At 50.8% G+C, this 16,129-nt stretch overlaps 1 protein-coding gene across 4 annotated transcripts in view; it reads left to right on the forward strand.

The window, feature by feature from the left end:
- LOC144720667 (paired box protein Pax-5-like) overlaps positions 1-16,129 on the forward strand; it is a 117,893-nt gene that overhangs the window by 21,939 nt on the left and 79,825 nt on the right. For 2 of the 4 annotated variants that reach the window (XM_078597598.1, XM_078597600.1), the window contains exons 3-4: positions 1,854-2,019; positions 12,788-12,994. In XM_078597598.1, coding sequence (XP_078453724.1) covers positions 1,854-2,019; positions 12,788-12,994 — 373 coding nt within the window. The remainder of the gene's footprint in view (positions 1-1,853; positions 2,020-12,787; positions 12,995-16,129) is intronic. The other 2 variants (XM_078597599.1, XM_078597601.1) reach the window with 1 other exon arrangement.

Raw genomic sequence — 16,129 nt, forward strand, 5'->3', positions numbered from 1 at the left:
ATCGCTGCGTGATCCACCAACCCCCGCCACCCCCCCCCCCCCACATACAGCGATGGATCTCACAGAAGTGCGCCGCCGCTAGCAGAGCGGGTGTACCATACTTAACCGACGTACACACAGCCCCGTGGCAATCCACTGCTGGATGAAATGCTCGCCGCGCAGTGTTGGTCGCTGGGCGGGGGGGGGGGTTAGGGGGTTACTTGACCATACTTCACCACGCGGGTCCAGTGGTGATTGGTTTGGTCGGTTGCAGGCGAGAGGCCTTGCAGGAGCGGTTTAGATGTCACGCGCGGCCGATTGTGAGTCACAGTCCTGGCCGGCAATCGAACACGGCTCGTGGGGTGCGTTAACCACTGCGCCACCGCTCCACTCCGTGCGTGTGCGTGTGTAAATATGTATGTGTGCAGGATAAAACAAATTAAGTCACGGTCGATAACAAAAAGATGAAGGGATTGCATCGGCAGTGCCGCTGAAACATAGACAATTAAATAAAGGCCCACGTTTATTAATCAACTAAGCCGCTTAATAGAATGTATGGGGGGGGGGGGCAATAAATGAATCTCTTGAGGAGGGCCACAGCCCGAAACGTCAGACACGTTTCACCAAATGCGTTGGGTGTTGTGTGCGCGTATATACTCTGTGTCTATATAATCTGTGTGTGCACTGTGTGTGTGTATGTATGTATACTCTGTGCGTGTCGATACTGTGTATATACTCTTTGTGTGTGTATACTCTGTGTGTACATACTCTGTGTGTGTATATGTGATCTGTGTGTATACTCTGCGTACACGTGTATACTGTGTATACTCTGTGTGTGTGTGTGTGTATGTTCTCTCTGCGCGCGTGTGTGTGTACTCTGTGCACCGTTGCTGAGCAGAGGCCCAAAACGCCAAGCGGCCAGCAACGGGCAGCACAGCTGATGAGAGTTGTGGCGCGTTGCTGTTGTGGTCACCGCACTCTCTCCTGGTCTGTGTTGCCGCTCGCTAACAGCACTTGTCCCAGCATTCTCTTGAGGCTATAGGGGGGGGGGGGGTGTCTTTGTATTTTTGTTGTTGTGTGCGTGTGTTAAGGTCGTGTCTGTGTGTGTTCCCGTTGTGTGTGTGTGCATGCGTTAAGGTGCCTGTGTGTGTTCAAGTTGTAAGTGTGTGTGTGTTCAGGATGCGCGTGCGCATGTATTCAGGTTGTATGTGTAAGTGCGTATGTCTAAATGCGTGTTCAGGTTGTGGTATGTGTTAACATTGTATGTGTTCAGGTTTTGTATGTGTGCGTGTGTTCAGTGTGTGTGTGTATGTGTTCAGTTTGCGTGTGTGTATATGTGTTCAGGTTTTGTATGTGTGTGTGTATGTGTATGTGTGTTCAGTTTGTGTGTGTGTATGTGTGTTCAGTGTGTGTGTGTTCAGTTTGTGTGTGTGTTCCGTTTGTGTGTGTGTGTGTTCAGTGTATGTGTTCAGTGTGTGTGTGTTCAGTTTGTGTGTGTGTGTGTGTTCAGTGTGTGTGTGTGTGTTTAGTGTGTGTGTGTATGTGTTCAGGTTTTGTGTGTGTGCGTGTTCAGTTTGTGTGTGTGTGTGTTCAGTTTGTGTGTGTGTTCAGTTTGTGTGTATGTGTTCAGTGTGTGTGTTCAGTGTGTGTGTTCAGTGTGTGTGTGTATGTGTTCAGTGTATGTGTGTGTGTGTGTTCAGTTTGTGTGTGTATATGTGTTCAGTGTGTGTGTGTGCGTGCGTTCCGCTAAGCGCGTGCGCACGCGTTCATCTTGTGCGCGCGCTCGGCACGCGCGCTGCGTCCAGGCGAGTAACGCCGCGTGCGCCGCGTTAAGGTCGTTTGTGCGCGTGCGTGTGGCCCCGCGGGCGCGGCAGGGCATGGCGGCGTCAACCAGCTGGGAGGCGTGTTCGTGAACGGGCGGCCGCTGCCCGACGTGGTGCGCCAACGCATCGTGGAGTTGGCCCACCAGGGCGTGAGGCCCTGCGACATCTCGCGCCAGCTCAGGGTCTCCCACGGCTGCGTCTCCAAGATTCTCGGCAGGTGAGGCCCTGGGACTGCTGTCCCGACCCCCGGCCATCGCAGCCGTCGCTGCTGGCTGACGACCCCTTGAGAAGTATCACTGTTCCCCCCCCCCTCCCCCCCTCCACGACTTAGCTATCGGCAAAGGTGGGCGAGCACCATCTCTACCCGAATTGCAACGCTCGTGACAGGCTAGGTGAATTTCGATTCAAAGCTTTCGTGACTGCAGGGATTCATCTTCTTGGTTCTTTCGGTAAAGTCACGTAGAATGGAAATAATAAAATAATAAAAATAAAACATAATAAAATAATTCTCACGACGTTTCGGCCACAACGCAAGCAGCCGTCCTCAGGTGGAGAACAGGTCTGTCGAGAAGACTGTCTGACAGACCTGTTCTCCACCTAAAACATAATAAAATAATTCTCACGACGTTTCGGCCACAACGCAAGCAGCCGTCCTCAGGTGGAGAACATGTCTGTCGAGAAGACTCTGTCTGATAGACCTGTTCTCCACCTGAGGACGGCTGCTTGCGTTGTGGCCGAAACGTCGTGAGAATTATTTTATTATGTTTCATTTTTATTATTTTATTATTTCCATTCTACGTCACTTTACCGAAAGAACCAAGAAGGCAAGGTGAAGTCAAGAAGTCAGCTTTATTGATCACATACCCATGCATACACGGGGCGCGTGGCGGTGAGATTTTTCGTTCCCGTGTCGCTCTCTCTCTCTCTCAGCTTGTGAAAATTGACAACAACAATGTAAACAGCAGCAACAATATTTTAAAATGTGTACAGAAAAAAAGAGTATTCAAAAATAAGTAAAATCGCTGTGCAGATGAGTAAAGTGTCACGTGTGCATAGCAGAAATAGGGTCCCCTGCGGGTGAGCCTTATACATGATCTTCTTGTGCAAAATGTTCTTGTTTGGATAATGGTCCGCCAGCACCTTTGAGGAGGTCACGGGTGCTGCCCAGGGGTTGACCGAGTTGACCGTCAGAGGCACCGCCTGTGCTGTCCACTGCGCGCTGTAGCCGCCCGGCGCTCAGATCGTTGTTGTGAGCGTCGCTCCTCGGCTGTTGCTGGAGCCCCACTGCCCAGCAGCTCACAACACTCTCGCACTGCTCTCTGGGACAAAGACGAAGATGCCCCCGTTTAGCCTTAGAGTGTTGGGACAAGTACTGTTAGCCAGCATCTATGAAAAAAAATCTGGAACGGCGGGCCTGTCGCATATGTTATTAAGGGGCACTAAATAAAAAAAAAAACACGCAAATATTAAAACACGCAATTGTTTAACTTGCACAGTAAAGTAATTGTATGTTTTCATTTGCTATACAGGCAGATAATGCGACAAATCGCTCACCTTAAACCCCCAGTCGTTCATGAAAGTTGAAGGCAGTATAGTACTATAGCAATAGAGCAAGTGCAGAATCACTGAACCGGACTTGATAGCTTGCAAGCATTTAGCGCGGGGCCCTGTAGCTACTACTACACGTGAAGTAGTAGCTACATATGCAGCTACTTTTACACTGACTGCCGCCTTGTCTCACCTGGAACTCATTGTAGGCTGAGTCGACCTAGGGGAGGCCCAGGACCGGTTCAAATAATCGTCACTGGTGTTGACCGCGGGCGGGAATCGAACTCGGGTCGCAGATTTCGTTGTGCAGGGCGCTAAACACAAAGACATACACACATGTTCTTTCTCTCCAACACACATGTTTCCCAACACACACGTACACACACACACACACACGTACACACACACACACTCCCCCATACACCCACACACGCACGATCACACTTTCCCATACACACACACGCACACACTCTCCCAAACATACATACACACACGCACACACTCTCCCAAACATACATACACACACACGCACACACTCTCCCAAACATACATACACACACACGCACACACTCTCCCAAACATGCATACACACACACGCACACACTCTCCCAAACATACATACACACACACGCACACACTCTCCCAAACATACATACACACACACGCACACACTCTCCCAAACATACATACACACACACGCACACACTCTCCCAAACATACATACACACACACGCACACACTCTCCCAAACATACATACACACACACGCACACACTCTCCCAAACATGCATACACACACACGCACACACTCTCCCAAACATACATACACACACACGCACACACTCTCCCAAACATGCATACACACACACGCACACACTCTCCCAAGCATACATACACACACACGCACACACTCTCCCAAGCATACATACACACACACGCACACACTCTCCCAAACATGCATACACACACACGCACACACTCTCCCAAACATGCATACACACACACGCACACACTCTCCCAAACATACATACATACAAACGCACACACTCTCCCAAACATACATACACACACGCGCACACACTCTCCCAAACATACATACACACACACGCACACACTCTCCCAAACATACATACACACACACGCACACACTCTCCCAAACATACATACATACAAACGCACACACTCTCCCAAACATGCATACACACACACGCACACACTCTCCCAAACATACATACACACACACACACGCACACACTCTCCCAAACATACATACACACACACACTCTCCCAAACATACATACACACACACGCACACACTCTCCCAAACATGCATACACACACACGCACACACTCTCCCAAACATACATACACACACACGCACACACTCTCCCAAACATACATACATACAAACGCACACACTCTCCCAAACATGCATACACACACACGCACACACTCTCCCAAACATACATACATACACACGCACACACTCTCCCAAACATACATACACACACACGCACACACTCTCCCAAACATACATACATACAAACGCACACACTCTCCCAAACATACATACACACACACGCACACACTCTCCCAAACATGCATGCACACACACGCACACACTCTCCCAAACATACATACACACACACGCACACACTCTCCCAAACATACATACACACACACGCACACACTCTCCCAAACATGCATACATACAAACGCACACACTCTCCCAAACATGCATACATACAAACGCACACACTCTCCCAAACATACATACATACACACGCACACACTCGTACACGCTTTCCCATATGTACGTACATACATACACGCACAACAACACTCGCTCGTACACCACACACTCTCTAAAACTAAAAAGACAAAGATCCCCCGTATAGACTTAACAGACTGTAGGGGCAAGTGCAGTTAGCGAGCACCTATAAAGGCCGGCACGGCACACAAGGGGGTGGGTGGCCAACACCACGCCCGGTCGCCTTTGTGACGATGTTTACCCATCGCACCAGGTACTCATTTGAGGCTGAGTCTACCTAGAGGAGGCCCGGGACCGGTTCAGATAATTGTCACCGGTGTTGGCCGTGAGCGGGAATCGAATCCGGGTCGCCGGGTGCATAGCGCAGCACGCTAACCGCTACACTACCACTCCCCACACCGATATAATCATACACACACTCACATACACACACACACACTCTCTCCCGTACACACACACACACGTACATACACACACGTAAACACACACACGTATATATACACACACACACACGCACGTACACACACATATGTACACACACACACGTACACACACACACACGTACACACACACACGCATATACACACACGTACACGCACACACGTGCACACACGCACACACGTACACACACACGTACACGCACACACATACACACACGCACACACACACGTACACACACACGTACACACACACGTACATACACACACGTACATACACACACACGTACACATACACACACGTAAACACACACACGTATATACACACACACACGCACGCACGTACACACACATATGTACACACACACACGCACACACGTACACACACGTACACACACACGCATATACACACACGTACACGCACACACGTGCACACACGCACACACGTACACACACACGTACACGCACACACATACACACACGCACACACACACGCACACACACACGTACACACACACGTACACACACACGTACATACACACACGTACATACACACACACGTACACATACACACACGTAAACACACGTATATACACACACACACGTACACACACGTACACACACACACGTACACACACGTACACACGCACGCGCGCGCACGCCGCCGCCGGAGCGTGTCTCGCTGCGTCGTCTCTCTGCGCGGAGATAAGGGCGGCAGCAGCAGCAGCGGGGGGGGGGCGGTGTTGGCGATGGGAGAGGAATGACCCCGCGCTGATAAAAACCGGGGGATCTCGCCCTTTGCATCACAAACGCGCTTTGTCTCCTTCACGAGGAGACGCTGATGGGAGGGGAGAGGGGAGGGGCTCAGCCCCATCACCCTCCAAATCCCCCCCCCCCTTTCACCCCCTCGGCATCCGGTTTAACCTCATTAAAATCACACTCAACAGCGGCTGTCCCACGGATTGTCTGCCCCTCACCCCATCACCACGACGCCATGGAAATGTGGAATTTCCATAGTCGGAGGCTGTTGTGTGTTCACCCAAGTGGCTTTACGTGTCAACTCGAAGCATCTCAGCGCGCAAAGAAGCACGGGGAAGCACTCGTCTTAGTGTTTGGCAATTCCACAAAGGGGTTACCTATTTTAGCTAGCCCCAAAAAAACGATGATGGGTTTGTTGACCCCCAATCAGGATTCGAACTGGTACTATTCCAGCTGCGATTCGAGTGCTCGATGCAGTTTGCAGTGAGTGAACAGCAAAAAAAAAACTCAACACACGCGTCAACAGCGATGCCTGAAAGAGTTAAATATATAACAGGTGACGTTTCGGGCAATGGGCCTTCTTCACAGCATGGGTTATGTTAGCGCGCAGCATCGAATGTTGTGTGTTTTTTAACACAGTATTTTAAATACGGGGCAGCACATGAGGCATTCTGCCACCACGGCCTTCTGAAAGTGAATCTTTCAGAAGGCGCCACTGGTTCAGCACCGGGCCAACTCTGGACTGGTTTTGACAATCATTGTCTCGTGCTTGCTTGAAGCAACGCTGGCGAACTGCCCGATTGTTTATTAGCGAGGCCCCTCTGCGTTAGAGCCGGGGCCCTGCAGGAACATTGGCTGGCTTCGGGGGGCGGGGAGTGTTTGTGATCATCGCAGTCCCATAAACTCTCTACAGACATCTCCCTCTATCTGTGATCAGTGCTGGGAGTGATGGATTAGAAGTATCGCGTTGCCGTAATCACGCAGCAGGTATTCCCGTATCGCCAAACTCAGGTTGTAACTGCTCAGCGTCGCCTGCACTTTAGCAAATGCCCCGTTCACGGTTGATTTCTGTTGACGGGTACTTTTTTATTATCACCAACTTTGTACGGATGTCAGAAGGTGACGTTGAATGCAAGGGGAGAGCAGCGGCCACGACACCCGGCTGGTGCCTCTGAGATGAACGCGGGGTGCACGGCGGTGTCATCATTCACGTAATCACAATGAAGTTGCTTTGAACACAAACAAAAATGATATATGGAATCTCATACTTTTTGGTGATTTCGGTGATTAAATTTAATTAAATTAAATCACCGATTAAATTTAGTTGTTTTCATTTATTTTATTTTTTACCCACGTGACTTTACCGACAGAACCAAAGAGTATGTATCCTTGCAGTCACGAAAGCTTCAAATATGGAATCTCGTTGCGTTACTTCGAGTAACGTCGGGTGAGCGCCAATGAGGGCGACTGCTGTGGATTTTGGAATCGTTCCCCCTCCCTCCCCCCCCCCCAATTTCAAAGGGCCCCTGCTGCCCTTCCTGCTCCTCTCACTGCTGTCCTGGGCCATTAACTCCACTCCACTCCACCACGACCCTGCAACATCCCCGTCTCGCCGCTTGGGACCCCCCTTCTCTCCAGACCTCCCAGTCTCTTGCACCTCTGAGTGCTTCTGCCGTTCATCCGACTACCGCCTGCCCATGTGGGGGTTCCTCTCTGCTTGAGAACGACGCGTCCGAGTTGGGTGCCGCTAACCACCCCCCCCGGCCCCCCGAACCCTGACCGACATGAACTAAAGGGCCGTCCATAAATGACGTCACGCACCTAGGAGGGGGGGGGGGTCAGACAATTGTGACGATGTGTGAGGAGGGGGGGGAGTTGAGAAATGTGACGTCACATCAAAATGTGCAACTTTAAATAAATATAGACAACAGGTTCTACTTAATTAAATATACTTTTTAATAAATGTTTTCTCCTACAACATCAGAGTGCAGCGGCACATTAAATACGCACTACAATGACAATAGTTTAAAGCGATTTGAAGCATGTTTAATTGTTGGGGTGGGAGGCGGGCAGAGCTTTATGACGTCATATTTGAGGGGGGGGTCTGAATTTTTGTGACGCCGTGTGACGAGGGGGGGGGGGGTAAAAAATCGTCCAAAATCGCGTTACGTCATTTATGGACGGTCCCTTAGCCATCCGAGTTGACTTTCTGCGTGACTGAGATGTGGGTGCCGATCTTGATTGACTTCCTTGCCATGATCACACTGATCGTTCCATGATCACACTGATCGTTCCATGATCACACTGATCGTTCCATGATCACACTGATCGTTCCATGATCACACTGATCGTTCCATGATCACACTGATCGTTCCATGATCACACTGATCATTCCGTGATCACACTGATCATTCCATGATCACACTGATCGTTCCATGATCACACTGATCGTTCCATGATCACACTGATCGTTCCATGATCACACTGATCGTTCCATGATCACACTGATCGTTCCATGATCACACTGATCATTCCATGATCACACTGATCGTTCCATGATCACACTGATCGTTCCATGATTACACTGATCGTTCCATGATCACACTGATCGTTCCATGATCACACTGATCATTCCATGATCACACTGATCATTCCATGATCACACTGATCGTTCCATGATCACACTGATCGTTCCAACTGTCCCTTACACTACCCGCCCCAACTTGACGTCTGTGACAGAGAGCTTTACAGCTCATCGGATTCCTCAATAAAGATTCTGATTCAGATGTACAGGGTGGCCCAAAAGTCAGGACACATCGGGTTTTTATATTTATCTTAACAAATCACACAGGGGTTTTTCATTCATTTTACCACGTTCACATTTACTTCGATTAATCGTTAACGCATGCACGCGTGCATGAATTCTCTTTTGATATTAATTGTTTGGTTTAAGATTAAAGATTACAGCGGTGTAATCTTTGAACATTAATCCATGATGTTTCGTCTTAAGCCATTCAGGGTTCTCAGTCGAGTTTATTTTACGTTTTCTTTTCATAAACGACAGATTTGAGGTGCTCCCCACAGGAAGAAGAATAAATAGAAATATTAATACAGTAATGATAATGGTTAAACAAGAACTTAAAGAATACACCATTTAAAATGTTAATGTTACAGCGTTAAAATGAATAAATGACCCGATGTGTCCTGACATTTGGGCCACCCTGTATATATACACACAAAGACCAATAATCAATGACGATCATTTGAACCGGTCCCGGGCCTCCCCTAGGTCAACTCAGCCTTACATATGTACCTAGAGCGGTGTAGAAAAAACATCGGCACTGGGGAGACAAAGGCGGCCGGGCGTGGTGCTGGCCACCCACCCCCTCGTGCGCCGTTCCGGCCTTCATAGGTGCTGCTACTCGCTATCAGCACTTGCCCTGACAGTCTATACGAGGTGGGGTGGGGGGGGGGCAATCTCTGTGTTTGTACAAGTATGTGTATATTTTACTCGTTACATCTCGGCACGTGAAGGCCTATCGGGATTGCCCTCGTGGTTCCACACACGTGTGTATGTATTTTGGAGCGGCAGGAGGAGAAGTTGCGTGCGTGCGTAAATGCCCCGAGAAACCCCGTCGCTCAATGAGCCCCGTGGAACGGCCACGCGGCCTGCCAGCAACGCATCAACATCAACAAACGTCCACGCGTTCGCGCAAATGTCAAAGAAATTTTCGCGCTGGCATCATCGGACGCCCACCCCCCCTCCCCCCGCTCGACGACGTTAAACAATAACAACAACAACGACGCTAAACGGGAACGTGTCGTAGTTTTGAAATGAAATCAAACGTGATCATCAACGAGGGTATTGTCCAATACCTCAAGGAGAGCTGAGAATCAATGGGGCTAAATTGAGGTCGCTACCACTGCTGCTTCGTCGCAACGATTACGGCTGTCAGAGAGGCATCATCGGTTGCTCTGTCGATATACTTGGCTCCTGCCATAGGACTGGGGAATTTCCAGCGCTGCCTCAGGGCCACCCCGCGCTTGTTTGAAGAGGGAGACCCCCATCGAAGCGTGTGCCGCTAATGCCGTCATCGCTGGCGAGACAAAGACAAAGATCCCCCGTGTAGCCTTTAACGGACCGTTGGGCGCTGTTAGCGAGCAGCAACACGCCCGGCCGCCTTTGTCTCCCTGGTGGCGATGTCTAGTAAACATTACAACCGGGTACTCGTTTGAGGCTGAGTCGACCTAGGAGCGAGGCGGTGGGGCGGGGGGGGCAGCACCGGTTCGTGCGGAGGGTCGCAGTCGCGCTCACCGCTTTCGCCACGTCTGCGCACAACAACAAACTTACCGACGTCGACAACAAAGGGGGGGGGGGGGGGCACGCACAATAACGACGCACGGCGACTACAACAATTCTTCCGATTGTATCGAGGGCACGAGTTTGCCGGGATTGCGTGGCGGTTTGTTTTTGCTTCTTTCTGTCGCCTGCGCTGGGCGAGCGAGTTGCCCCAGCTGTTGCCGAGAGCGCGCGGAGACCCCCATGATGATGATGATGGTGGTGATGCCGAACGCCGGCAGAACCGCTAACCGGCATCGCGCGTGCCCGCCACACGCTGCCGATTTTCACGCCGCATGGCGAGATCGCGGTGGCCGCATTAAACGAATGCGGCTGGAAATAACACGAACAGAAACGTGATTTTGTTTACTGTGAAATAAAATGTGTATTTCCTAGACTTCAACACATCCTTCGATGACGCTGCGGTCACAAAACGATGCATACTGGGCGACTTTTTGGGCGGTAGCCCAATGTGAAAATATAAACATTTGTTTTAAAATAATTATAGAGATATCATTTGGCGGATAAGATATAGCAGCAGGGAGGCGTGCTTATCGGTTCAGTGAATGAGTTACTTACATTCCCGTTAAGGGTGCCTGCGATGATGTTGTTGTGTACAAGCTGTGTGCGCTGCGCACATCGACAGACCCGTGATCGGTTTCAGCCGGAACAGTCCGGAGCGCCGTTCCGGCATTCATTCCGGCAGCCACCGACCACCTCCCGTCACTCTTGCCTCGTCGTTGCCGCTCCTCCAATAAACCTGTCGTGCCTAGAGGTCCACACTTCAGCCAATGACACCGTGGCCTTCAAAGGGTGAATATATAACAAGGCGACGTTTCAGGCGATGGCCCAATGTGATCCATAGCTTGTACTCCTCGAGTACAAGCTATGGATACAGGAATGTGGAATTTCCAACGCTTGGATTTATTCAATGTAACGGCAAGGCGAAGTGTCTCCCGGCGTGGGGTGGAGTTCATGTGCATTCCACATTCTCATGGCGAGCACCAGGCTGGGAACAGAGTATGACGCTGTGTGTAGTAGCTTCGTGTGTGTGCGGTAATCATGGAGACGTGACGTTGTGTAGGGGCTTTACACACCTACATTGTATTGTAAGCGATTGTAACTTGTATACATGTAATAGCAGGCTGTGCTCACGCACTGCACTTTCCCCAACAGTCGATGTAGGTTATATGGGGGATCTTTGTTGTCTTCTTTGGAGTAATAATGTGGCGAGCGGTGGTGTAATGGTATGCGTACCGCGCTACCATGTGGGTTCGATTTCCACTCGCGGCCAATACCAGTGGCAAGCGAAATCAGAACTTCTCATTTGATCTCTGCTAGGTCTACCTAGACTTAATTGAGTACCTGATACCCGTGCGTAGAACATCGGCAACGGTGCTGGCCACTCTACTTGCCCCAACAGCAAGGTTCACGTCAGTTTTGTGAGAACTCAAGAGAGAGACCATAGACTCACACAGAGTGTCATTTGCAAGAGTGACCTGGGTCACCTAAATGACAAAAGTAAAACAAACACTAACAACATCAGAAAGAAAACCAAAAATAACCCATAGACTCACACAGAGACCCATAGACTCACACAGAGACCCATAGACTTACACAGAGACCCATAGACTCACACAGAGACCCATAGACACATACTGAGAACCCATATACTCACATTGAGACCCAGAGACTCATACAGAGACCCAGAGACTCATACAGAGACCTAGAGACTCACACATGAATCCATATACTCACATAGAGACCCATAGACTCACACAGAGACCCATAGACTCATACAGAGACCCATGCAATCACATGTAGACCCATAGACTTACACAGAGACCCATAGACTTACACAGAGACCATAGACTCATACAGAGACCCATACAATCACACATAAACCCATATACTCACATAGAGACCCACAGACTAACACATAAACCCATCGAATCACAGAAAGACCCAGAGTTCCATGCAGAGACGAATAGACTCACGCAGAGACCCATAGATTCACGCAGCGACCCACGGACACCCGTAGAGTCGCTTGTCATCGTGAAGCTATGCGGTGGATCTTTGTCTCCGTCTTTGTAGTAGTAATACCATGGTCTCTTGTGTCGCTGGGTGCCGAGCGCTTGCAGGTACTACGAGACAGGCAGCATCCGCCCGGGGGTGATCGGAGGCTCCAAGCCCAAGGTGGCCACTCCCAAGGTGGTGGACAAGATCGCGGAATACAAGCGACAGAACCCGACAATGTTCGCCTGGGAGATCCGGGACCGTCTTCTCGCCGAGCGCGTCTGTGACACCGACACGGTGCCCAGCGTCTCCTCCATCAACAGGTACGGGCGGTCACGTTGTGTGTGTGTCAGTGTGTGTGTCAGTGTGTGGGGAGCGGTAGTGTAGCGGTTAGCGCGCTGCGCTACGAACCTGGCGACCCGGGTTCGATTCCCGCTTCACGGCCAACACCCAGTGACGATTATCTGAACAGGTCCTGGGCCTCCCCTAGGTCAACTCAGCCTGAAATGAGTACCTGGTGCGGTGTGTAAACATCGCCACTGGGGAGACAAAGGCGGTCGGGCGTGGTGCTGGCCACTCACCCCCTCGTGGACCGTTCCGGCCTTCATAGGTGCTCGCTAACAGCACTTGCCCCTACAGTCTGTTAAGGCTATACGGGGGATCTTTGTCTTTATCTTTGTGTGAGTCAGTGTTGTGCAGCTGTTAGCGCACTGCGCTACAAGCCTCGCGACCCGAGTTCGATTCCTGCTCAAGGCCAACACTGGTGACGTTTATCTGAACCGGTCGTGTGCCTCAACTAGGTCGACTCAGCCTCAATTGAGTGCCTAGTACGATGTGAAAAAACATTGCAACTAGGGGAGACAAAGGCGGCCGGGCGTGGTACGGCCACACACCCCCTTGTGTGCCGTTACAGCCTTCACAGGTGCTCTCTAACAGTACTTGCCCCAAGAGTCCGAGAGGCTACCTGGGGGATCTTTGCATCCGTGAGGTTCCACGCGCGAGATTGTGTGTGCGTGCAGCGGTGTCATAGCGATTCAATGCTATCCGTACTTTTAAACGTACATTGTGGAAATGTCAGATTTATTCACATTGAGCCAAATTATTCATTATCCTCGCTCTCTTTGTGAAATCTTCCTTCTCACCCCCCCCGCCCCTCTCCACCCGCGCACCAACCAAATGCCCTCCCAGAATTCGCCAGGCCTGCTCCGTAGAATCACACGGAACGGAATGGCTAAGCCAATTATGGACTTGGTCATGCATTTAGTTCGTCTAAGCGGCGCCGATTATATTATACGAGCCCGAGAGTGTCATTATCAACCCCGCTTTGTGTGACTGATGTCCGGAAAGTTGGACGAGGCGAAAAAAAAAAAACACCGTTTCTGGATAAATAATTGACCTCTGGGCTTGTAATGCAGATCGGCTCAACTTTCCTCCCTGCGAGTGTCCCCCCCCCCCTGTGCCCACCCCCCTCTGCCCCCCCTTGTGTCCCCCCCTGCCCCCCCCCCCCCACGCACAGCGATCGCTCCTCGCTAGGGCTGAACGATTTGGGGAAAATATCGAATTGGGATTTTTCTGACATTGCGATTACAATTTTTTTTTAAGTCAACCCTCACTTCAATATTCACTGTGTAATCGATTTAAAACATGTGATGGGGCATTACCACACGATACCATCAAAATATTAACTGCTCTATATATTCTAATGCAAGGATGAGTACTTCAACTATTTATTAAAATGATTTAATTTAAATATAACAATCAAACATAGAACAATTGTTAAGTTAAATAAAGTTATAATAATAAAAAAAAAGAAACAATTCCAATAAGAAAGTAATAGGACTTTTCAATTCAAATTGCGATTAATCGATTTGAAATCGATTTGAAATCGATTAATCGTTTAGCCCCACTCCTCGCTTCGCCCCAACCCTTGCACCGCTGCTGACACCTTCAGCCCCCGCCCACTTTCATCACGCGGTCGTTAACAACGCCGGCCCAAAGCAGGGAGGGACCGCTTTATAACCAGAGGCGACGTTTTGGGTAATGGACCTTCGTCAGAGGGCTCTCTGCTATTAAAGGCAAGAGGGAATACGATGGGGGGGAGGGGGTGGTGTGGCCAGGACCACGCCCGGCCGCCTTTGTCTCCCTCGTGACGACGTTTACACATTCACACGACCACCACACACACAAACACACTGACACACAAAGACAAAGATCCCCCGTGTAGCCCAAGTAAACTTTTGAGGCAAGTGCTGTTCAGCGAGCACCATATGAAGTATGAAGGCTGGAACGGCACACGAGGGGGTGGGTGGCCAGCACCACGCCCGGCCGCCTTTGTCTCTCGAGTAGTGTCGTGTACACACCACACCAGGTGCTCATTTGAGGCTGAGTCGATCTAGGTGAGGCCCAGGACCGGTTCAGATATATCCTCACTGAAGCTAGCGGCGAGCGGGTGCCTAACTCGGATCGCCAGGTACGTAGCGCAGTGCCCTAACCACTCCTCTCGCGATCCACACACGCGCGCGCACACAATCATTCACAGCCACGAACGCTAAATCAGTTGTGCATACATAGGAGCAAGCATACATGTTTAATGTGTACACATGCAAACCTACATAGGTTATGCGAGTGACACACGCACACACGCACGTAGAGGCAACTCGTGCGTGGGTGCTGTGTGTGTCCTGTACATTTCTACCTCTGCAGCACGCGTCAGGGGTAGAGACGGCCTTCGTCCAGCAGTAGATGTATCATATGGCTGATGGCGATGATGATGGTGGTGACCTTTAGCCGACCCATCCCACCCGTTCGTGTCAGAACCACCTCGGCGTGCCAGGGGCGTTGTTTGCACGCGCGACCCACGTAACGCGTGCGTCTGTGTCCCTGTGCCGGTGTTGATCACCCAACGCAGACGGGGAGCGGTGGTGCAGCGGTTAGCGCGCTCCGCTGCGGACCCGGCTACCCGAGTTCGATTCCCGCGCACGGCCAACACCGGTGACGATTATCTGAATCGGTTCTGGACCTCCACCTAGGTCCACTCAGCCTCAAATGAGCACCTGGTGCTGCGTGTAGACATCGCCGCTGGGGGAGACAAAGGCGGTCGGGCGTGGTGCTGGGCCACCCACCCCCTCGTGCGCCGTGCCGGCCTTCTTAGGTGCTGCCCCACGGTCCTCTTGAGCCTACACGGGGGATCTTTGTCTTTTGTTTGATATAATTCAGCCCGTGTAGCCCCCTCCCCTCCGCCTTCACTCGCACCTGGCAGAGAGACAAAGTGATCCCGATTTATGAAGTCTGCCATTAGCAGCAGCGGCGGCTGCGGCTCCAACAACGCGCCGTGCATACAAACCGTGATGGGTGTTTTGGTGGTGGAAAAACGTCCGTGGCGGGTGCCATTAAAGCCCGGGCCACCAATCGCCTCGGCGGAGATGGGATATTGACGTGCGCGCAATTAAAAATCTCCG

The sequence above is a fragment of the Lampetra planeri genome, chromosome 9, assembly GCF_965212315.1.
Source record: "Lampetra planeri chromosome 9, kcLamPlan1.2.h2, whole genome shotgun sequence".
NCBI lineage: Eukaryota > Metazoa > Chordata > Hyperoartia > Petromyzontiformes > Petromyzontidae > Lampetra > Lampetra planeri.